Here is a 26296-nt window from a genome sequence, read left to right on the forward strand (position 1 = left end):
TGTCTATGAGTATTTGTGAAGTGAATTACTAAATATCCCAGAATAATTTTCTTTGCCTTATGCCTTTTTCTAGAAAAGTAATTATCAAAATACCCCTTCTTGATATCTCTAACTTTCATCTATCCAGACTCTTTCCTCTATCAAACTATTATAAGTAATGACATACTCTTAGGTGCCAGCACTTCATGAAATGGGTGCTCTCTGCTAGAACAGATGTGATCTAGTTGAGGCTGCTCCCTACACATTAGAGAAGTTAATGCAAGATAATCCAATAGCAGAATCAAGTATTTCCAAGCTGGTACCGGTTGGTAAGCAGTCACATGTTCCTGCATATTTTCAAAGTGATCCTCTAGCAAATACAGGCGCAGGACATGTGTGGCTCTAGAACACGCTCTACTGGCCTGGCTGCCAATAACATACAATGGATCTGGCAGGGAAGGGAACAAAGTGACTCCCACATGGGGCAAGAGGAAACATATGGAGCCCACCCATTACAGAGGGAGGCTGAGAAGATCTGCAGATGAAAGGGCCTTCCAATTCTAGCAGCTCTGGGTGGGGATTAATCTCCCATGACTGGCACTTAAGTCCTCTAATGACTTCCAGCTCTGGCCAGTTAAAGAGTCTATTGCATAAACATCCACTTTGATCCTCAAACACAAAATGGACATGTACATGGATAAAATTTACATTTTAAACATGACAAAACTCATCTTGATATGAAATAGGATACATCTCTAATAAAATATGAATATACACTAATTCCTCATAAAATCTCAGAAATATCTTCTTCCCCTGACTAATAAGCATTTATTGATATTTACAGAAGACTTCCTTGATGTTTTATGTAAGACACATTACATTATACACATGTACTTTGCATCATTTCAATTTTGTAAGAATAAAAGTTGAGTCTAATTCTGTGGAATAAATTATTGAAGCTTCAAATAAATTACCTGTGGTAAATAGAATGCCCCCCTCCAAGGATGCCCGTGAATCCTTAGAACCTGTTAATATGTTACATTACATGGCAATAGAGAGTTGCAGATGTAATGAAGGTCACAGACTTGAAAAAAGGGAGACTATCCTGGATTATCTAGACAGACCCTGAGTGATCACATGAACTCTTACAAGGAGAGATCTTTCTCTGGCTGGAGTCAGGAAAGATGCTGCAGAGGGGAAGTCAGAGAGATTTGAAGGGCGAGGAAATCATGACCCATTCTTGATGGTGGGGGACCACGTGGAAAGCATAAGAAGGAATGGGCAGCCTGTAGGAGCAAAGACCAGTGCCCAAATGACAGCTGACAAGGAAATTGGATCCCAATCCTAAACTCACAAGGAGCTAAATTTGGCCAGCCACCTGAATGAGTGTGGAAACGGACTCATTCTCAGAGCCTCCAGGCAAGAACTCTGTCCAGCCAGAATCAGGATTTCAACTTTGATATATAGAGAACCCATCCGAGCCACTATACTCTGAATTCTGACCTACAGAGCTATGAATAAATAAATAAAGTGTGTTCTTTTAAGCTACTGTTTGTAATAGTGCGCTATGGCAGCAATAACATTTAATATATTACCAAATATCAGTATATTAAATTCCAATATTCTATGGTTCTGAACTACAATAACCACTAGAACAATCTATTAAAACCGTACATTCCCAGAACCAATTTATATTCCACTACCAAATGCTACTTTTTATAATAAATAAATGGATGATTGCTACTCATAATTACTGGATATTTCTTAAAATGTTATCTAGGAACAATATACCTATTTCTAAGTAATTATCCTCTCCAACATTTACAACTTTAGCATTCATTTTTAAAAGGAAATAGATAACACTTTGTCAAGTCTTTATAAAATTGTTTTACCAGTTTTGTACAGTTCACTTTAGGTGTACCTCTCTTTCATAATACGTTCAATATATTTTATTAGACTCATATTTTATATAACCATATCTTAGTCACAGTAACAAAAGCCAGTGATCATTAATAGAGTTGAATAAATCAATGTTTACAAAAATGTGAGAACATAATGATGCCAAATCTCTACAGGTCTCAGAAGTACAACGAATTCTAAGGCAAAAGTCACTCATAACACACTTTAGGATATTTCAACTTTGACCGGCCACAACTAGTGCTTTCAAATTACAACAAGGACAACAAAATGAGTTTTTCCAGAGGCTCTACACTTAATATAAAATCTAGATTTGGAACATGGACACTTACTTTTTCTGAGTTCGCTCAGCCAGCCTTGCAATCTCTATAGCTGCCTTCCTTGATTCAAAATCTTCCCTTTTCACCACCTCTCCAGTCCCTCGGTAGCCCAGCTCCACCAGCTGGCGGGCCAGGCCTTCATCCTAAAGAGAATACCAATTGTTAGATTTGTGGGAGAACTAGACATCTTATTTTATCCAGTGCACACTGACTAACTGTTTTAAATGAAATATCAAATGCATCACTTCAAAATTATGTAAGATCTATTAGATATGAAAAATTAGAATTCTAACAATATTGTACTTTTATAAACATCTGATTTGTCATCCCTTTCCCACAGATGTAAAATGAAAAATAAATCAATCACTAAATTTTCTCAAAGGGATTAGAAGACAAAAGTCTGTTGTGTTTTTAATCAATTTATGAGAACAGCTGTAGATAATTAATAGAGAATCTTTAAAACAATAAAATTAGAGACAATAGTACTCATACAAGAAAGACTTAAAAAAAAAAAACAATCGCACAGAAACAGAATTGGGTTGCTTTCAGAAAATTCAACATTTCAGAGACTTCCTTGAAGTAAATTAACTGATGACACAGGGCATTATGACTTCAAACACAAAATAAAGAGCAGATGAATTTCCTATTTAAGTAAAAAGATATTGTTTCCATATAATGTTGGCACCAATAAAAACAGAAAAGTAGAAACACAAGATGACCACAAAAGGCTTCAAATTGAAAAAAAAAAATTTCCCACAATACATTGGGCCTTTATATTTTAGTTACTTTGAGAATTATCTCACACATATTTGTCACTTGCATAGCATATTAAAACATATTGTTTCCCATAAGTTGAAGAGGTGTCAATTTATCTGAAGTTACTAATATAAAGCCTAAAGTAGCCCTAGCCTGTGTGGCTCAGTTGGTGGGAGTTGGAAAGGAACCCTTCAGTGCATAGGTCCCTTTCTTGGTCAGGGCACATACCCAAGTTGTGGGGTTCAATCTCCAGGATTCTCAGTCGATCCCTGGTCCAGGCAGAGACAACCGATCAATGTTTCTCTTTCTCTCTCCCTCTTTCGTCCTTCCCCTCCCCCCACCTTCCCCTTCTTCTTTCTCAAAAATCAGTAAAAACATATCCTCGGACAAGGATTTAAAAATCAAAAAGACTAAAGTATTACTTAAAAATATGTATAGTGTAGTAATAGTCCTTATATGATCATCTTAATTAAATATAAAATACCTGAAATACAGTGAAAACAGGATATATACCATTGTTAAAGACCCTTACTTAATACATCACTGTTGAATGCAAGAACTGTCAAATAGGATTAAATGAAAAAGTATAACATGCATGGTTATTAAATCTATTCAACCCATAATGGCTATTTTAAAGTTCAAATTATTGGAACAAAACCAAAAAAAAAAATTATACTATCAACCCAGAAAACTTGCTACTTTTCTTTGCTAAACATTAAAAGCAAATACTGCACTCGGTGTAGTAATGTGGATACATTTGCCAAGCTAATATAAGGCAAAGCACCAGGCCTTGTCCAGGCTGTTTGCCTTCTTTCTCACTTGTTCCCCTGCTTTCCATACTTGCCTTCCCTAGCCCCTTCAGTGTGAACCACAAAACTGGGCAAATGTCTCCACCTAGTGGAATTCATATTTAATAGAAAAAGCAATTAAATATGAATGCCACAATACAAAATTTTGATGATTTGTGTGCAAATATTCTTAAACATATTACTAAAAGTGAGCTTATGGGAAGAACTCAGCTCTGTGCGACTCTGAGGGTCTTCTAGCAGAATAGAAATGGCTTGTGGTCAATAGAGTATTTTATATAGCAAAGACCATTTGAAAGTTGCTATGTTAATTTTGTGGGTAGTGAATTATGCATTCCTGGGTGCTTTACATGGGCCACACAAAATTATTTGGGTAGTTCTGCACTCATCTCCACTAACGTATATTGCAACAAATGGTGTGATCTACTTAGAAAACAAGTAGAGTTGAAGTTGGTTGCCTCACTTAATTGCCCTAACTGTAGAACCATGAGTCATCTCTCCGGTTTAAATGCTTAACTACCTTTAAAGAAATTGAGAAATAAAATATTTTTATTAATTTATATACTTAGCATTTCTGGGGCTTTTTATTCCTTTGTGTAGATCCAGGTCTCCTATGATATATGATTTTCCTCCCACCTAAAAACCTTTGTTTAACATTTCTTGTAGTTCAGGTCTGCTAACAACAAATTATCTTGGCTTTTGTTTGACTGAAAAAAAACACATTTATTTCACCTTAATTTTTGAAAGACATATTTGCTGGATTATTAGTGCTACAGGTTGACTTTTTATTTTTCAACACTTTAAAGATGTCATCCCATTGTCCCATGGCTGGTATTTTTTTAAAATATGTGTGTGTTTATTTTTTAGAGAGAGAGAAAAGAAGGAGAGAGAGAGAAGCATGGGTTGCTTTCCATATGCACCCCAACTGCCCATTCACCACCCACCGACCCACAGCCTGGGCATCTGCCCTGACTGGATTCAAACTGGTGACCTTTTGATGCACTTTTGGCCAGGGCTATTTCTGAAGAGAAGTGTTCAGTCTCTCCTGTCTTTGCTTTATTCTACACTAGAGGCCCAGTGCATGAAAATCGTGCACTGGGGGGAGGTTCCTCAGCCCAGCCTGTGCCCTCTCGCAGTCAGGGAGCCCTCAGGGGGTGTCCAACTGACAGCTTAGCCTTCCTGGGGAGTGGGCCTAAGTCGGCAGTTGGACATCCCTCTTGCAGTCTGGGACCCCTTGCTCCTTACCGCTCGGCTGCTCACTGCTCCTTACCACTCGGCTCACTGCTCCTTAGTGCTGCTGTGGAGGCGGGAAAGGCTCCCACCACCACTGCTGTGCTCACCAGCTGTGAGCCTGGCTTCTGGCTGAGCAGCACTCCCCCTGTGGGAGTGCACTGACAACCAGAGAGCAGCTCCTGCATTGAGCATCTGCCCCCTGGTGGTCAGTGTGTATCATAGCAACTGGTCATTCCACCATTTGGTTGATTTGCGTATTAGGGTTTTATCATATAGGATAGAGGCCTGGTGCACGAATTTGTGCACTGGTGGGGTCTAGCCAGCCCACCCCTGATGGGGGCCATCAGGGGCGGGCTGGCTGGGGTGAGGGGCCGTGGGTAGGGTCAGCCAGGGTGAGGGGCCACGGGCAGTTTGTGGGCTGGCCCTGCTCCTGATCAGGGTGGGGTGCCTGCTATAGGGTGGGACTGGCCAGGGGGAGGGGCTGCAGGCATTCCGGTTATTCCACTGTTCGGTCGACTTACATATTACCCTTTTATTATATAGGATGTGTCCTACTTTACAATCCTTTAAGATTTTCTATCTATTACTGATTTTCAGCAGTTTTAAGATATTCCTTGAAGTGATTTCTTTGTGTTTATTCTGCTTGGAATGCTTAGTACTCCTTGGCCCTATGAATTTATAGTTTTCACAAAATTTGAAACCTTTAGTCATTAGTTTTCCCAATATAATTTATTCCCTACTTCCCTCTGATTTTTCTGGGGTTATACTTATGTTTTTGTGGGAGGTTTTTTGGAAGGAAAGCACATCATTTTTTTATTAAATTTAATAGTTTTGAGTATAATAGTTCATCTTAGTAAAAACAAGTGATTACTTGTTAGACAAAGTATGTAAACAAGGCAATAATCTTTTACTAATGTTAATGTGTTTTTATTTCTCATGTGATCGTGAGTCATTAACATTTGGATGTTTGAGGTTTGGGAGTTTTAGCTATGGGAAGGCATCATGCAAAACAAAACCCAGAGACAGACACCCTGAAGAGAAGGCTTTGTTACTCTACACGAGCTGTAAGACATGTGGCAATGCCAGGCCCCACCAAGTGGGCAGCAAATGTGGAAGACTTCATTCTGAATAGATGGCTATATTCTACTGGGACAATTTTAGAAACCTCCTAGCTGCTGGAAGCAACACCTAGCCCTGAGGATGTATAATAGAACGATGCCTTTGGGTTGCTCTGGCTTTGGACCTTGGCAGACAGTCCCTTGTCAGAAGCCAGCAGGTCCCTGCCCCAGCCCTACAGGTTCCTGGAAAGCTATAGATTAGTGGCTATGTCTTCATAGTTCACTCCCTGTACTGGGTTCTGGCTGTACCACACACACACACACAATGTGAGGGTAGACTAGGATTGGGGTTTTCTCACGGAGGAGTGTGGGACAGGGGGCAACTGGGGCAACCAGGTGTTTCTCATCCAAAGAAGAAAAAAAAAAGAAAAGAAAATGCTTGTGGCCACTGGAATGCTTGACAATGCCCCACAGGCTGCTGGGTTCAGTTGGTTTTTATTTGTGTCATTTGTTATGTTGTTTATTGCTGGAGAACAGTTGTAGCTCACTCTTGGATTTCTATACTAAACTCGCTGATTTGTTCTAATAGGGTTCCAGTTCATTTTCTTGCATTTTCATGGCAATCATATTGCCTATAACTAATAATATTCTGACTCCTTCCAAGTATTTATGACATTTTTCTAGCATTGTTTTGGTCAGATTGTCAATAAAAAAAAAATACGATGGTGATTCAAATGTAGGGGAGAGTGGGGGTAAAGGGGAGTGATCAACCAAAGGACTTGTATGCATGCATATAAGGCTAACCAATGGACACCGACAACAGGGGGGTGAGGGAATGAGTGTGGGGGTGGGGGGGACTAGGGGAGGTAATGGGGGAATAAGGACACATATGTAACACCTTAATCAATAAAGAAATTTAAAGAAAAAGATGATGATTCAAATGCTAAAATGTTTAACCACTAAATAAAAAGTTTACTACAACTGTTTGCTATATACTCTTTATCAAGTTAAATTAGTAAGTTTAGAAATTTATCCTATGCTTTTTCTGCATCTATATATATTATCAGGTTATTTTATTTTTTAATTTATTAATGTCATAAGCTCACCCTGTGATAAATCACACTATTCTTACTGTAATTTATTATTTCTTAATATATTTCTGGGTTCATTTTACATTTCTTTTCATCCACTTTGTAAGTAAAATTCATCTTTAGCTTTTTATTTTATGCTATCCTTTTCTGAATTGAAGTCAGGATTACAAAAGTCTGATAAAATGATTTAAGAAAATTAAAATTACATCCTTTTCCTTTTAATTAAATCAGACATAAATAATTCTGCTTGTGAAAATTAAAACATGGCAAATATAGTCAATTTGTATTGTGTCAACTTAGCTAAGCTAGAACTTAGTTTCTCATCATCATTTCATTAGATCATTTCAGGTGAGGTTGGGCCACAAGAGACATTGGCAATAGATTGGGAAGGCAGAAGAGAAGAAGCTGCCACATTGTTCTAGCTCTTGTAGGACCTTCTCCTTCAGCTTCCCCTACTCCTGGCCCAGATGCCTGTGCATGTCCAGCTCTGTGACTAAACCTGGCAGCCTGTCCTACAGATCACCCATATCATCAAAGTTGGAGGTGGAGGAGGGAGGGCCTGATACAAGTTCCAGTTTTTCCTGTAAATTCTAGCTCTTCCTTGCAGATCTCAGTTTGACCTTGCTACCCCCACTTCTCATGCACCTTTCCCTTCTGGCTCTCTGTCCTATGACTTTCAGCTCCAGCACCAGACACCAAAGAAACAGCTTGCATAGACTATTTAAACAGTTCTCATTATGTCAGATCAAATCTCTGTAAAAATATATACATGTGACACACACATATATGTGTGTAGGTGTATTCTGCTTCTCTGATCGAACTCTGAATGATTCACAATTAGCTACTGGTAATGGTTCTAGAGCAATACAAATTTAAGGATGGGTTCTCTAAACTGGCCCTAGGTTACCTGGAATTAGTTCTCTGAGCTTATTAAACACATTAAGAGCCCTGTTTACAGTGGTGAAGAGTACACTGTAACCCATGGAATTTAGAGGCAAAAGTTACTTATTACCTCTAGATATCTGCAATGAAGACAAGGCTTTGGGTACTCAAGTGTTGGCTGCCAGAAGACATTTTAGTGCCAATAAGAAATGTAGGAGTCCTAACTGGTTTTGCTCAGTGGGTAGAGCATCGGCCTGTGGACTGAAAGGTCCCAGGTTTGATTCTGGTCAAGAGCATGTACCTTGGTTGTGGGCACATCCCCGGTGGGAGGTGTGCAATAGGCAGCTGATCAATGTTTCTCTCTCAACGATGTTTCTGACTCTCTATCCCTTTCCCTTCCTCTCTGTAAAAAATCAATAAAATATATTTATAAAAAAAAGAAATGTAAGTGTGCCAAAAGCCTTAAAGGAAGAAAATGAGGAACTCAGGGCTTGGTTATAAGGAGGCCACTTAGCAGCAGGTTAGTTACATAGACCACTCCGGTCATGAAAGGAGAAAATATTTGGTACAGTTTCATAATTTTTAAGAGCTTTTTCCATAAATGATTTCTATTGTGCTATACACATATGCACCTTTTCATATAATTACTGATTATTTTAGTGCCCATTTAAAAGAATTGCTTGTTTGTTATATTTGCTAATTTTTCTATTTTTTTTTAATTTTTTTTTAAATATATTTTATTGATTTTTTACAGAGAGGAAGAGAGAGGGATAGAAAGTCAGAAACATCGATGAGAGAGAGACATCGATCAGCTGCCTCCTGCACGCCCCCTACCGGGGATGTGCCCGCAACCCAGGTACATGCCCTTGACCGGAATCGAACCTGGGACCCTTCAGTCTGCAGGCCGACGCTCTATCCAGTGAGCCAAACCGGTTTCGGCGCTAATTTTTCTATTGAATTTTATCTATTTATTATTGATTTATAGGGCAGTATTCTAGACAGCAAGTAGATTACACATTTTGCAAATATGTATTCTCAGGCAATTTCTTATCTTTTGACTTATTTATGATATATTTTGTCATACAAAGATTAAAATTTTTGGCTAGGAAATTACATATCAAACCTTAATAAAGTACATAGAAAACATTGCATCAATGCACTTACTAGAAAAAAATAAAGTTTGAAAATAAACTAACCATTCAACTAAAGAAAGTAGAGAAAGAAGACTGAAATCCACCTAAATAATACAGAAGGAAAAAATTATTAAAACAAGAAAGTGAATAAAATAGAAATGAAAATATACAAATCCAGTAAGCTCTGTATATGAAAGCCAAGAATGTGTTCATAAAAAAAAAAAAAAAAAGCCCTGGCTGGTGTGTTTAATGGTTAGAGCGTTGGCCCCTGCACCTAAGAATTTCAAGCTAGATTCCAAGTCAAGGTCACCTGGGTTGCAGGTTCCATCCCCAACCTGTCAGGGCACATGTGGAAGGCAAGGAATCAATGTGTCTCTCTCTTCTCTCTCTCTCTCTCTCTCTCTCTCTCTCTTCTCCCTTCCTCCCTTCTCCTCTCTAAAAATCAATGGAAAAAAATATCCTCTGGTGAGGATTAACAAAATAAATAAATAAACAAACAAACCAATAAAATAGGTAACTTTGACAAGCTTGATGGTGGAAGGAAGGGAGGGTGGGCAGAAATTAAGGTGGTTTTATAAATTTCATGGTAGAAAGAGGGTTCCAGCCTGGATTAACTTTTCTTTGTTGACTTTAGGAGGTGAGGTCAACCAGTCAGAAGTGTAAAGAGAGTAAAGATAGTTTTAAAAAGTTGGTGGGTGTGTGAGTGTGGGGGCGGGGGAGGGGGGTGGGGGCAAAGGGCATCAACAGGCAATTCACAAAAGAAATGCAAATGACCAAGAAATATTTAAGTAGATGATCAACCTTACTAATATTCAGGCAAATTAAAATTAAAACAATGAGATTTTTTGCAAACAAACAAAAGATGTCTCATACACTGCTGGTGGGAGAGTAAATGCCTACTCCATAGAGCACATTGACCTTGTCTATTACAGGCATCGATTCCATGTTTTAATATATTTACAACTACACACAAGGAGGATGTACCAAAGATGTTCATTTGACTGTTGTTTCTGAAAACTTTATAAGGAAAATGAATTTCTAAAGAACCAACCTAAGCAAACAATGCAACAACTTATAAAGAATAAGGAGAGCTCTGCAGAGTAACATTAAAATGTCTCTGAAATTTAATGTTAGTTTTTTTTCAGTTACAGAATGATATTGATATTACCATTTATGTAGAAAATAACAATTAAGAATAATATATATTCATGTATAATGAAAATATTTATATATAATAAAATACATATAATTTTTGAGGACTACTCATATGTATGCAAGAAGAGGAAAGATATTGTGGTGAAGTTCAGCTCTTGCTGCTGCATCTAGGCTCAGAACAACAAATACTTATCATCCCCTACTTCCACCATCCAGTCTAGATTCCCCTCACTCTCAACTAATACCTCTGCTGGTCTTGGTAGCCTATCTAGTAGCATGAACCAGACCCCCATTCCTGAGGGATCTCAACCACTGGTCATAAAACCCTCCCCAGTTTCAGCTACTATTCTCAAATTGGACCACTCCACTTCAAGTGATTACCTCTTGACTATTTTGCAGTTCTTCTTTTGGGGTCTTTTAGATGCTCCATTGTTTTCTCTGCTTTTCTCACCCAGGGGTGGTGATACCTTCTTAGTGTCATGGCTATGATGGTTTCTCCCCATCTGCTTTTATGTTGGGGTTCACAGGAATAACCCTCAACTAATTGTGTCAATGTTTTGCTATGGTTTTTTTGGGTTTTCTACCCAGCTGTTCTTGGCTTCTGGATCATCCTCTTCTCCTTATTCCCTCCTCCCTTTCTGACCCCCTTTCATATTTCCATTTGTCAGTACCATCTCCATGCCCATGCCTTGAGAAATGGTTGTTCTCCCACATATTGTCTTCAGCCCCCTGTTTTGTCTCACTCTACGCACTCTCCTGGGTTATATCCCTGCCTCTACTCTTGTCTCCTCCCAGCAGCAGCTTTTGAAGTCAATATGAATAAAAATGGAATGGCACATACTTTATATACACAGAATATTTATTTTAGGGGATTGTTTGAGACAATGAGGATGATATCAGGATCTTGGCATTCTAATGGTATCATTATGAGAAAGTGTTTGAAGTGTTGTGCATACGGCATTCTTGGTTCAGTTTCCCTCTCTGATCATCAGAATTCATGTCCTTGAGGAAACTACAGCTTTTTACTTGGGGAGAAATACTTCTGTGAACTTACTGAAAGAAAAATATATGGCTCCTCTTAGGCAGAGAGAAGCTAATTTATGCCATTATTTTTCTATTGACTAAACAAAAGAGTATAGCTGATTCTGAAATATGTTACTTAAGATATTTCATAAAAAGGAATATTTACTCTGTACCTTGATGCAATAAATAATGGGAAAAAACTACAATGGTTGTTTGTTATTTGGCTTATTGTTTAATCGTGGCACATTATTTTACTAAGCTATTTCCTAGAATCTTAATCAATACCTGGCAAATAATTTTATCCAAAATGTTTAATTTGTATTATTTATTTATTTTTATTTTCTAAATAACGGAAAGATAATCTCCAAATAAAACTTCCACATTTCTAATTTCTATACATAATTTAGCTGTAATGGGGATCCATTCATCAGAGAAATTTTAAAATGATTCTAATGATACCCCTTGATTTGTTATCTGAGAAAAGCAATTAATGTATGACTTTTAGTTGTCCAGTGGTCACAGACAGCCATTGAAATGAAGGTACTGTGTTTATTTAATGTAGAAGAATTACCAAGAAAGAATCTGGGAAACCACAGTGGAAAAAATATTGTCAAAACTTTTAAAGATTCGTATATTGCTTTAGGGCAGCGGTCGGCAAACTCATTAGTCAACAGAGCCAAATATCAACAGTACAACGATTGAAATTTTTTTTGAGAGCCAAATTTTTTAAACTTAAACTTCTTCTAATGCCACTTCTTCAAAATAGACTCGCCCAGGCCGTGGTATTTTGTGGAAGAGCCACACTCAAGGGGCCAAAGAGCCACATGTGGCTTGCGAGCCGCAGTTTGCCGACCACGGCTTTAGGGGATTGGTTTAATTGGGTGAGATAATATCAACTCCCAAAGCAAATGTTGTTATTTGGGTTAGCAGACATAAATCTAACTATTGATGCTGCTATAAATTTATTTGGATAGTGTATAGGTATCTATTAAAATGAGAGTATGATAGACATGAAATGAGGAGCATCTTTTATCCTCCTTAACCACCTTTACCTCTCCAGCTCATCAGATAGTTAACTGGTGTCAATCTTCATTTTTTTCTCCTACTTCTTTCCTTCCTAATCAAGCATCATATAAAATGTATTGTGGTCATTATATTCATACACTACTATATACTTACAGTGGTCTGAGATGTTAAATGATAATATAGAGGTTAGGGTCATGTCAAGCAAATTCAAAAGAGATGATTAGAAGAATAAAAGTACCATTTACAAAGATATGGTCAGGATTCATGGAAACCATCATGGGATGGTGAAGCATCCTTGGACTAGCAACAGTGGGAAGTCCTTAATATCATTAGGACTAAAAGGAGATTGGAGAGGAAACAGTTCCTACAACAGGGAGTGCTGCCAGCGCCTGGAAAGAGTGCTGTAGCTGATGAAATGAGAAGTTGGCCAATCTAAGAATTCAGTGGCAACCAAACCACAACCAGGAGGAAGATGACAGGAAATAAACCCTCTGACTACTCTCTTCCAGCCCTCTGGTCTCCTATTGGCTGAAACAAACCCAAAGCCAAAAAAGCCTGGTTAATGACCTCAGAGAATAACTACTGGAGTAAAATAAGAGTGGAGAAGGAGAGACCAAGATGTTGGTGTAGGGCAGTGGTTGGCAAACTCATTAGTCAACAGAGCCAAATATCAAACTCGCGAGCCGCAGTTTGCCGACCACGGGTGCAGGCAAATGCCTGTACTCAGTGCCTCCCACAACCACATCAAAATTACAACTAAAATACAGAACAACCATCATCCAGAACTGCTGGAAAGCTGGCTGAATGGAAGTCCTACAAGTAGAAAAGTAAAGAGGAAAGCACACAGAGACTAGTAGGAGGTGGGGAGGCACAGAATGGGCTGGTCTGGCACCCACATGTGCTGCTTTTTAATCAGGAGGGAGATTGTCTCTGTGGAGGCCACCCGGAGGAGCAAGGGGTCCCAGCCCCACACCAGAGTCACTGCCCAGGGTCCCAGAGCTGGGCAAAGAAGTGCCTGTAACTACAGGCTGTAAAAAAAAAAAAAAAAAAAAAACAACAGTGAAAATTGGGGCTCAATGACAGAGGCTGCTAGAGACCCAGCTGCTCCCCTTAAAAGGCTGGCACACAAACTGAACTTACAAGGTCCCACTTCCTCCAAGCACCAGTGCTAGGGTGAGGCTCTGGGGGACACAGATACACACGAGGAGGAACTGGATTGTCTGGCATTGGGGCAGGAACTCGGGGCAGCTTTCTCCCAGACAGAGGTGCTCACATGGATCATTATTCCTATGCTGGGACCTTCCCAGTCACAGGGCTGACTGGCAGTCATTTCTCTTTGCTCCAGAGACCCCGCCCCATCCAATTTGCAACCCCATCCAACCTGTGTGCCTCTGATTTTTATATGAATGGCCTGTCCTTGCTCAGGCTAAAATCTTTCAAACAAGCTGCAGCTGGGTCAGGGAGCCACAAACCTATCAATAAAAGGCCCAAGACCTGGCACTAGCACAGGGGTGGGCAAACGTTTTGACTCGAGGGCCACAATGGGTTCTTAAACTGGACCGGAGGGCCGGAACAAAAGCATGGATGGAGTGTTTGTGTGAACTAATATAAATTCAAAGTAAAGGAGCAGAAGGGAGAGCAAGAGAACCGGATAGAACAGCCGGATCCGGCCCGCAGGCCATAGTTTGCCCAAGGCTGCCTAGCACCAGCCTGCCTTGCTTCACAGCTGGGCCTCATATGGGCACTTCTAAATCCGATACAAAGAGGAGGAATCTGCAGATATCTCTATAGTTCCTGCTGGGTGGCCCCAGGCAGTGGCTGACATTACTCCTCCCTGGAGACCCAAGACCAGTGTACCCAGTGGTCAGTGTCAGACCATACCAGATTACAACTCTACACATCCATAAGCAACACACTCAAGGGGCAGATGCAGTGAGCACCAAAACCCCACCGAAGCAAGTCCTTCTCCATAAGGGTGTCTCCTGCACAGCAGCTCTCCCACTGTAGTCACAGCTGGTCCTCACAGCCAATTGGCCTGGCGGTCAATTCCTCCCAGTGACATCAATAGCAATCAAGTCTCAACTACAACAAGACTGTGCACATAGCGCACAAAGGAGTGTACCTAGAGAGTCTACCCTAGGTGATTGGGGAGGTTGAGCCACTGGGCCCTATAGGACACCTACCATACAAGTCCATTCTATCAACTCAAGGAGACATAGCAGCTCTACCCAACACATAGAAACACATACAGTGAAGCAGCCAAAATGCAGAGACAAAGAAACATGTCACAAATGAAAGAAACAGAAGAAAGCAAACTACTGGATATAGAGTTCAAAATCATGGTTATAAGGTTACTCAAGAATCTTTTAGAAACCTCCAAGGGACTTAGTGAGACTTTCAGGGATCTTAGTAAGAATGCCAAAAAAATTGGGAAGGACCAGTCAGAAATTAAGCATATACTGATTGAAATAAAGAATAATATGCAGCGCCAAAACCGGTTTGGCTCAGTGGATAGAGCGTCGGCCTGCAGACTGAAGGGTCCCAGGTTCGATTCTGGTCAAGGGCATGTAACTTGGTTGCGGGCACATCCCCAGTGGGAGGTGTGCAGGAGGCAGCTGATCGATGTTTCTCTCTCATCGATGTTTCTGACTATCTATCACTCTTCCTTCCTCTCTGTAAAAAATCAATAAAATATATTTAAAAAAAAAAAAAGAATAATATGCAGGGATTCAACAGAAGACTAGAGGATCCCAAGAACTAAATCAATGATTTGAAATATGAGGAAGGAAAAAACACCCAACCGGAGAGCAAAAAGAAAAAAGAATCCAAAAACATGAAGATAGTGTAAGGAGCCTCTGGGACAACTTCAAGTGTACCAACATCTGCATTATGCGAGTGCCAGAAGAAGAGAGAGAGCAAGATATTAAAAACCTATTTGAAGAAATAATAACAGAAAACTACCCCTATTTGGTGAAAGAAATAGACTTACAAATCCAGGAAGTGCAAAGAGTCCCAAAGAAAAGGAACTCAAAGAGGACCACACCAAGACACATCATAATTAAAATGTCAAGGGCAAAAAACAAAGAGAGAATCTTAAAAGCAGCAAGAGAAAGCAGTTAGTTACCTACAAGAAAGTGCCCATATGACTGTCAGCTGATTTCTCAACAGAAACTATGCAGGCTTAAAGGGAGTGGCAAGAAATATTTAAAGTGATGAATAGCAAGGACCTACAACCAAGATGACTCTACCCAACAAAGCTATCATTTAGAATTGAAGGTCAGATAAAGAGCTTCACAGACAAGAAAAAGCTAAAGGAGTTCATCACCACAAAACCAGTATTATATAAAATGTTAAAGGGTATTATTGAAGAAGAAGAAGAAGAAGAAGAAGAAGAAGAAGAAGAAGAAGAAGAAGATCAAAAATATGAACAACAAAATGGCAACAAATGCATATCTATCAACAATTGAATCTAAAAATCAAAATAGCCCTAGTCAGCTTGGCTCAGTGATAGAGTGTCAGCCTGTGGACTAAAGGGTCCCAGGTTCCATTCCAGCCAAGGGCACATGCCTGGGTTGTGGGCTTCATCCCCAGGAGGCAACTGATCAATGATCTTCTCTCATCATTGATGTTTCTATCTCTCTCTCCTCCCTTTCTCTCTGAAATCAATAAATAAATATTAAAAAATCAAATAAAAAATCAAAATAAACAAATAAGAAATCTAATGAACAGAATAAACTGGTGAATAAAATAGAATCAGAGGCATGGAAATGGAACAGACTGACGATTCTCAGAGGGATTAAACAAAGATCTTATATGCATATATGCATTACCTATGGACACAGACAATAGGGTGGCAAAGGCCTGGGGTAGGGCGGGAGCTATAAGGGAAAAAAAGAGAGACATCTGTAATAATCTCAATAATAAAGATTAAAAAATAATAGTAAAAAAAGAGTGGAGAAGGGTAGAGAATAAATCTAGCAAAAATAGTATGGCCATTTTGTATGTGAATCACTGGTACTAATTTTTATTGAAATTAATTGAAAACTTTTGGCAGTAGAACAATATACACTCAGTGGCCAGATTATTATGATCTCTGAACGCATAATAATCTTGCCACTCAGTGTGTGTGTGTGTGTGTGTGTATATGTGTGTGTGTGTGTGTGTGTGTGTGTGTGTGTGTATATATATATATATATATATATATATATATATATATATATATATATATATATATTAGAGGCCCGGTGCATGAATTCATGCATGGGTGGGGTCCAGCCAGCCTGGCCAGGGGGAAGGGACATAGGCGGTTGGCAGGCCTGCCTGCTGGTTGAACTCCTGGTCGAGGGGACAATTTGCATATTAGCCTTTTATTATATAGGATATACACTGAGTGGTCAGATTATTATGCATTCAGAGATCATAATAATCTGGCCACTTAGTGTATGTCACAATAAAAGAGTACCTGAAAGATAAATATTTGCAAAATGTTTACCGATTAAATAAAACTTAGGCTGGACTATAAGCACTATACTAAAGTTAGGTGACTGAGATCAAGTCTAGAACTGATTCTTACTGAAATTCCTAGCAATTAAGGCAATATCTACTCCCATAGCTGCTTGGTGAAGGTTTATTAATTAAACAGATAGTTGGATGAATACATGGATGCATGCATGGACAGATGGATGTATAGATGATGCATAAAAGTTTACAGACATAAAAGCCCTTTAACATAATCTAGTCCAACTCCTTCATTTTTCAGATGAATTAATGAAATTTCAAACTGGTTTAAAATACAATAATATAGAATTAGAACCCAAATCTCATGACTTTAGGATCTTCTAACTTTAATATGCTATCTCTCATTTACCATTTAAAAAATGCTCTATTCAAACCAAAGTCAATAACTGATGATCACCCCCCCCCCAAAAAAAAAGAATAAAAATCACTTTACAGAGCATGCATGTTCCATGACCCCTGATACATGCCTGCCACACTAGCCATATCCTGAAACAATTCTGAGGAGCCCACTTGTCTCTGTGCAATCTATATGTGCAAGTAACCTGCATCCACAGTAAGTATTTGAGAATATAGGTGCATAGATCTAATGGCACTTAAAAATTGTCACTACTCAACACCATATATATATTAAGACAAATATATATGTATATATGTGTATATATGTATATATATGTGTATATCTACACTAATGAAAGAGAAACATGCAAATTAACCATCACTCCGCTACGCCCACCAACCAATCAGAGCAAGTATGCAAATTAACCTAACAAAATATGGAGGTTAATTTGCATACGCAGACGGAGTAAAGACTGAAGACAGCATAGAAGGAAGAGGGAGGAAAGCAGAAGGCGAGGCAGTGGTGGCGGCCGGAGGGAAAGCATGGGGGGGGCGGCGGCGGCGGGAGGAAAAGTGCGGGGCGATGGTGGGAGGGAAAGCACGGGGCAGCAGTGACAGCGGGAGGGAAAGCGCAGGGTGGGGGGCAGAGGCAGCGGGAGGAAAGGGAAAGCACGGGGGGGGGGGGCGGTGGGAGGGGTGGCGGTGGCGGTGGCGGGAGGGAAGCCCGCTGGAAGCCCTGTTCTTGCAGGAATCTTCCTGCAACGGGCCTCTAGTATATATATATGTCTTAATATCATCATTCAACCAAATCTTCATCTTGTTTTTTATGAAAGTACTAGTGGCCTGGTGCACGAAATTCATGCATGGGGAGTTGTCCCTCAGTCTGGCCTGCACCCTCTCCAATCTGGGACATCCCTCTCGCAATCCAGGACTGCTGGCTCCTAACCACTCACCTGCCTGCCTGTCTGTTCTCCCATATCACTCTGCCTGCTGGCCTGCTCACCCCCAACTGCCCCCCCTGCTGGCCTTCTCGCCCCCAACTGCCCCCCTTGCTGGCCTGATCACCTCCAACTGCCCCCCCTGCTGGCCTGCTTGCCCCCAACTGCCAGCCTGCTCACCCCCAACTGCCCTCCCCTCCTGGCCTGATCACCCCTAACTGCCTCTGCCTCGGCCCTGCTACCATCGTTTTTTCCAGAAGGACATCCGGAAGGTCTCCTGGTCTAATTAGCATATTACCCTTTTATTACCTCTTAGTATAGTTAATAAGATAAGCTTAATCAATTCCAAATTTAAAATTAAATTTATCATTCCCCCAAATATAATCACCATTTTCCATTTTGAAGACCTTTAAAGTTCTGATTAATGAAACACAAAGTATCAATTTCTCACTCCTAATCAACATTAATAATTTTAGTTCCCTGCTCATATGAAAAACCCTGCCTTAAAAAAAAAATGAAACCCTTCTTAACGATACTAGGCTTATGCTTGGCAGTTTTCCACATGTGCTATAAAGATGATTTTATTCTATTGGGATATTTATTGTCTGTATTTCATTCTTTTTAAACATTCAAAAATTAAATGCAGATACTGTTTAGCACCATTATTTTCCCCCTTCATTTCAGTGATTTAGGTGCAAGGTATAAAGCTCAATTTCATGACTTTAAACATATTACCTGTATAAAAATTTAAAAGCTTGTTTTTCAAGCCAGAAGCCATGTTGGAAATATTACTTGGATTCAGTTTTCAACATAATTCCAGAAAGATCAAATTACTTGTCCGAGGTCACACAACTGGTTTGTGGCAGAACTAGAACTAAAATTAGATGTTTCTATTCAAATTATGTTCATATTTAGCACATGAATATGTTTTGGAGAATAAGCACTATTCACATCTTGGAGTTCATTTTAAGTAAAATCCCGCTTAATAAGACATTTGGATTCCAAATATTCCAAACCACTAAAATGCTGAATTACGTTGTTGTAGATAAGGAGTTTGGGAAGTTGGCTGCAGGATACAAATCCTTTTCAAATTCGGGTGTGGGTTGGTGCCACATAGTGGTGGTCTTTCTGTTTGACTAAAGAGGAAGGGGCCAATTTGGGGTTCTGGGGCTTGTCCAGAAAAGCAGAACCATTTCATTGACCTGGTTTGGGAATATGCCAGGGCTATGGGGACCCACCCTCCACCACCCGCTTCTTAGGACGGGTGGCCTATTATTTTCCTGTCCATTCAGGTTCTCCTTGAGGGGACAAAAACTATCTCCTCTCAGCCCTTCCCCCAATCAATACCCCATCAAACACACACACACACACACACATACACACACACACACACACCTTTAAGAAACTGGGAGAGGCATGGTTGCTGGGTAGAAGACAGTAGCCAATCTCATCACTTCCTATTTTGCTGTGTTGCAAGCTTTCTTTTCTTTTTCTTTTTTCTATCAACATTAGCTGTGATCATCAATTTGATAAACATGAGTGAGTAGCATGCAGGCACAGCGACCTGAGTACCTACCCGTAATTAAAGGGCCTTCTGAACCAAGAGCGTAAGGTGGAAGTTTATGGGTCCAAATGCGAAATACAACTATTTAATCTTGGAGTTCACTTTAAGTAAAATCCTGCTTAATACGACATTTGGATTCCAAGGTGAGCGTTGTCAGCTTCTATTCTTTAGTACAAATTGGCAAAGGAAAGAGTGTAAACAGGGTGTCAGACCCGAGTTACAGCAGCGTCTCAGCAGGCCTCCGACTGCAGGCACGAGTTGCAGGAGAACGAAGGGGACAGGGGAGCAGCCCGGGAGGTGGCCCGTGAGGCCGAGCTACGGAGGTTCAAGACACCCCGTGCACACGCGCGGGTTTCTGCAGTGGGTAACGCTAAGGGCCCACATTCTGAACTGACCAAAGCCTCGCAGGGCAGGAGGGACGCCAAGATTCACCGCCGCCGCCGGGAAACTGCGCGGCCGGACGTTCACCGCCAGGGGGCGAACACCCCACGAAGCGGGGCCTCGGAGGGACCGAAAGACCACAGGCAGGCGATGGCCACTCCGCGGCGCTGTCGCCCTTACCTCCAGGTAGAACAAGTCCACGGTCGTGATCTGCGAGTCGAGGAAATCTTCATAGGTGTTGAACTGAGTGACTATGTTGTCCACCGCCGTCAGCCCCTCTTCCTGATCCATTGCGGTTGCCTGGGCTGAAGCGTCCCTAGCAACGCAGGCAGAAGGTTCCACCCACTTCGTTCCTTACCAGCAGTTGGGTGCTGTGGACGTTAATCCCGCCCCCGGGGGCGGTACTGGTTAGGGCTTCCGCCTAATTCCTGGCAACACCTCGCAGTACACACTCCAAGTCCAGGTCTGACACCTTAACTGACTCAGACTTGGGTGAAATGTGGAGCCAGAGACAGATGCAAAGTGCAATTCAAAATTAAAAATTATAAGACTGCCGGGATAGCACACAAAATCTTATAGATCAGCGCTTCTAATCTCATTCTAAAACAATGTTATGCAGGACAGAAATATCGAGGTTAGTTCTCTGGTAACTGAAGATCTCTCTATACATTTTTCTGTAAAGAGAATATCTCAAAACAGAAGTCTCAGGTAATGGTCTGTGGCCGAACCCAATTATTTGAAAAGTTATAACTTAAAAGCAAATTATTGCTAGTGTTTGAGTATGAGGAAGAATTTATGAATTTCCCAAAGGAAAGAAGCTTGAAGAAAATATATTTGAAGAGTTCTTTTGGCACCAAGTGCTTGTTTCATAAACTTTTTACTTTGTAAGTTTCAATAAGCACACAATGAAAGATCTTGGCTTGTTGAAGCTGCCTTTTACATATAAATATAATATATATATATATATATATATATATTATGTGTGTGTGTGTGTGTGTGTGTGTGTGTAATTTTATTGATATTTAGAGAGAGAGGAAGAGGGTTAGAGACAGAAACATCAATGAGAGAGAAACATTCATCCGCTGCCTCCTGCATGTTCCCTATTAGGGATGGAGCCTGCAACCCCCGGCCCGTGCCCTGACCGGGAATTGAACCAGCACCTCTTGGTTCATGGCTCCACACTCAACCACTGAGCCACCCCTGCCGCGTGAAGCTGCCTTTTTTAAAGGGTGAAATATCTGTGGAAACTTAGAAAGTAAAGTTTTACAATCAAGACTTTTCCTCTAGAACAAAGTTTTGCATATTTAAAACATGAATTAATGTAATCCAACATGGCTTTGGGAATCCATTTTTTTATTTTAATATTCTTCAAATCATCTTTAGGAATTAACACATACTACAATGGTGAGCCTGTGGTAGTTGTAATTTGGTAAGTACTTATGAATTGATTTTGAAGATCTTCACAGATGATCTGAAAAAAGTTTTATTTCAATGAAAGTATCTAGTAAGATACTTCACTTTTAGTTAGCTTTCCCTTAAAAAGGTCATCTCAACAATTAGGATGTCACAAATGTACAAATGTTAAGTAATATAGACACAATAATCTCTAGGATATCAATGAGTTGCTTTTTAATTAATGAATATGTTCTGAAATTTTTAAAGGACATTTTGGACATTGTTTTAAAATGAAATTTAATGATTGAATTTAGGTGAAGAGAAAGAAAGGAGAGAGAAACCCTGGGCACTCGTAACATGATAGCAACAACAACAAAAACATTTATTGAGTGCTTCCTGCATGCCACGCACTGTCCTAAGTGCCAACAATGGATTACACCCTTGTTAGTGTTTGTGCTAAACTTATTGGTCACAAACAATTTGACTTCATCTAATATTTTAAAAGATATGAAAAGGTAAGTAGTCCAAGAATGAGAAGAAGCTCATTTTACTTGAGACATTCTGATAGAAGACATATGTCTCAGTTTTATAAGTCCCTCCTGAAAGAGGCATTATTCTGGGCTAACTGAATACAAGAAAGGACTTAGAAAAATTTCAACCACTTAGTTTGCTCAGGAATTATAAATATTTGCTTTATTATAATAATATTTATTCTTTACCACATGCCAACTCTGTTCTAAATACTTTTACATATATTATTTTATTTAACCGTGATGATAAACCAACTAGGAAAGTAGCATAAGCATTACTCTCTAGAGACAGAATGAGCCTAAATGAATTGACCAAAGTTTTTTTTGTTTTTAAATATATTTTTATTGATTTCAGAGAGGAAGGGAGAGGGAGAGATAGAAACATCAATGATGAAAAAGAACCATTGATTAGCTGCCACCTGTGCCCCTATTGGGGATTGAGCCCACAACCTGGGCATGTGTCCTCGACCGGAATCCAACCTAGGACCTTTCAGTCTGCACGCTGACACTCTATCCACTGAGCCAAACCAGCTAGGGCTGGCCAAAGTTTTAAAGATAAAAAATAGCCACATAGTTTATTATTCCCAATTTTCCACAAAAAGAAAGCAGAGGTAAATAGAGGTTTGAAGAGCCACATGGAACTAATTATGAAAGTTGCTTTTTGTTTATTAGAAAACAATATATGTCAAATTGTGAATGGGAACATGGATTGACACAAACTAAAGGATCAAAAGGGATGGTATATTATGAGGTGTGGAGGCAAGGAAGATCAGGGCCTGTAGGGAAAAGCGCACATTATTTTCACAGCTGTGAGGGGCCCAGTAAAGAGAGAAAAAGAAAAGAAGCTGACTGGAGGAGGAAAATTAGTAGAAAGACTTCAAATGCTAGGTTTGCATAAGGTGGTAATCATAGCCTTGAATAAGAGAGAGGGACACATGAAAATGAGTTTGATTGCTTGTCGTGCACTCCTGAAAGAAAGTATCTCACTGCTAAATGTGAGCACTAATTGCATTTACTACATTTGCCTTCTAGTTCTCCTCCACCAGAATCTTATCACTTTCAAGAAACAGCAAAGCATCTAGGGACTCTTTGGGTCCATTAAACTGTAGCACTTCAATGACAAGGACCTATATGTTAATAAAAGGTTAGGCTATTGTTAGCCTATGTATCATTCTATTATGACTCATTGTGGTTGTGGAAATCTCATTAAATCTGCCATTTGGTCAATAGCTTTTTGATGAAGTAATTTCTAAAGTGTCTAAATTTAAACAAACACAGAAATATTTTCAGTTTAGTAAGATCTTTCAACTAAAAACACTGATTTTCAACAAATCAGTTTCTCCATAAATATTGAAAGCAAAACAATTTATAAATTTAGTCTTGTTCCTTACAAAAATACTTGAATGATAATAGGCCTAATTCAATGGCTTTTCTTTTTACTTTCAGACCTGTGTCTGATAAATTACATGAAAGGATGGCAACAAAGAAATTAATGAGCTTCAGTAAGTCTATGTTTCCTGTTGCAAAGTCTGTTATGATTGGGAAATACTTTATTTTGGATAACACGCATTCCTACTTAAAGTCTAGGATTTTTTAAAAGATTGGAACCTGGAATTTAGTACCCAATCCCAAAGAAATTCTATTCTTTGCAAAAAAATCAGCAAGTAATATATATATTTACAACAAAACTACAAAATGTGAGAGAGAAGAAACACATGCTATGTAAGAATAGCAAAATATATGTGACTGAATAAAAAAAAAAAGGGGGTGGGTGGGGCACAATGTAGGAATGTAGGCAAAATCTAAGCATAAGCATCTCTGAAATAAATAGGCTTTGGTACTGTACTTACCTGGTGGAGGTATATAAAAGAATTTCAAAACTCTGCACTTTTTTATTTTCAAATATTCAGCAATATACCATGATATCTGGGGAAGTAAGTAGCAAGCATCCTTTTGGTATTGTTGACATGATAGGAAGGGGAATGCCTTGGTTATTTTGCTAATAAGATGCTAAGTACTCTGAGTAAGAACTTGAGGCTCCATTAAAATGGATTAATAATACATTACCATATCGTAAGAAAGAAAAACATATGCACACTGGAGTAAGATAAGAGATTTGTGTCTGATGTTGCCCAATTCCTTAAGTTTCTGTGGGCTGCAGGGGAGGACTATTGCCTAATCATCAGCCAAGGAGAGCTCTTTTGCGCTTTGTAATAATGATGACACTGAATTTATTGAAGGTGTTTCTTGTGATGAGATCACTGGACTTCCACACCATCTCAGTTCTTCTAAATTGCTGAAGTTCTGGTTCCACAGCTTCTCTGTCATGGAGACACCTGTGTTCATGTGTTGTAACTCATTCATTTTCTCCTCCTTTATCTGACAGTATAAAAGGAAGGACCCAGAAGAAAGACAAGTATGAGATGGAACTGCTCCCAGGAGTGGGGTTGGCAGGTGTCGGCAGCTGCTAAAGGTTGAAAGCTATTACTGTGCTATGGCATAGAGGATGGATCTAATTGCCACAACCATCTCTCTTGGACAGAGGAAAACGTGGGCTCTGCCAGGGCTCTATACTGTTTTTCTTACAGTTTCACTGAAAATTCCCTCAACCTCTTTGCCTACATGGAAATCAGGCTCTACCCTAGAACACCACTTCCCTGAGTGGCCCAACACTCTCAGAAAACATCACACATGAATGGATGGCCACCATTGTGCTTAGAATAAATTAATATCTTGGAATGTATTTATGAAGAAAAGTCAAAAGTTTTTATAAATGGACACTGTTACATTTTCCAAAATTATGTGATTAATATTAGCCAAAGGAGCACAAAAATATTTATTTCAATAACTAAGAGTGGATATTTGTGGCAACCACTGTGTCTCGGCAATGAGAATTTAAATGTAAACTTATTTTAATGAACATACTTGTTGGCCTTGGCCAGTATGGCTCAGTGGTAGAGCATAGGCCGGCTCACACACCAAAGAGTCTCAGGTTCAATTCCCCATTAGAGGCATGTACCTGGGTTGCAGCTTTGTTGCCTGGCCAGGCTTCCACTCTCCCTGAAAATCAATAGAAAAAATACTCTCTGGTGAGGATTAACAACAACAACAACAAAAGAATCCCCAGTTATCACATTTTCTATCAGGACCTCATTAGCATGTTTATTGTTCAGATTCTTTTTACCTTTCTCTGAAAACTTATTTTTCCTGTCCATTCAGAATATCTACTGTCATATGAATATTCCAATCTATAAGTGCTAGCCCACGTCCATCTATTTTTTTTCCAACTTATTGCTATTCTCAGTCACTAACATCAGTGCTGGTGTCTCTGATTTGCAATATAAAACACCGAGGCACAGGAGGTGAAGGCTGCGAGGGGACGGGAATGGCTGTGAGCGAGTCTGTAAAATGTGGCTCTCACAAATGCTTACCAATCACCAAATGCATCAATAATGCATTTAGTCCTGTTTATGATACCATGTACAATGCACCATGCTTCTAATTTTCCCCTTTCCGTTTACTATTAGTTTATGAGTCAATTATTGGATTTTGAGGGGTTTTATAAAGGGCTGCTGATAAAAATTGAATGCAAAGTACACTGAGAACCTTTCAGAATAAGCAATCTGGAGAGCAGACAGTTTTTTACTCCGTGTTCTTTCATAATGTTTCCCAGTATATTGCATATTCCAGAAAGAGCATATGTACATGTAGCATACAGTAAATTCCTATTTTTAAAAAAATGTAGTTTAAGCAAACTGTTCCTTACTTGGATTAAAAATCTAGTGTTTGCCTTGAAGCATTACTGCAATGGCAGCTATCAAGAGCAATGTGACTATTGGCAATCATTCTAATTAATTTAAACCACCCAAAATTTTTGAATAATTATTAATACACAGTGAAAATCTGATCTTTAATCTAAAACAGACTAAAAATATGCTAAGTAAATTAAATATAAAATTAAAACTCATACTGGTTTCTGGAAGTTTGGCCTGAATAATTATTCAAGAGTGAAAAATTATATTATTTTTATGAAAATTTATTGACCATTATAATATACATGATTACATGACTAATTTGTTCCCCCACATGTTAATCAATCTTAATTAATAGCTTTTTTTAGGCAAATGTAATTTTTATGTAGGTCTTTAAATACTAACAAAAAAAGTAATTAAACCTTCTGAAAGGTTAAGAAAAAGTACTTAAGACAATTTTCCTGAGAAGCCAACATTTAATAGACATAGTGCTAATTTAGGTT

At 39.3% G+C, this 26296-nt stretch overlaps 1 protein-coding gene across 1 annotated transcript in view; it reads right to left on the bottom strand.

Moving 5' to 3' along the window:
* Positions 1-20436, bottom strand: part of CFAP299 (cilia and flagella associated protein 299) — a 576588-nt gene extending 556152 nt beyond the window's left edge. Inside the window, exons 1-2 of the mRNA XM_080666796.1 lie at positions 20297-20436; positions 2229-2359 (exon numbers count right to left, since the gene is read on the bottom strand). Of these exons, the coding sequence (XP_080522922.1) occupies positions 2229-2359; positions 20297-20407 (242 nt within the window). The 5' untranslated portion in view covers positions 20408-20436. The remainder of the gene's footprint in view (positions 1-2228; positions 2360-20296) is intronic.
* Positions 20437-26296: the final 5860 nt, after the last annotated feature.

Source organism: Plecotus auritus, assembly GCF_963455305.1.
Source record: "Plecotus auritus genome assembly, chromosome: 1".
Taxonomy (NCBI): Eukaryota; Metazoa; Chordata; class Mammalia; order Chiroptera; family Vespertilionidae; genus Plecotus; species Plecotus auritus.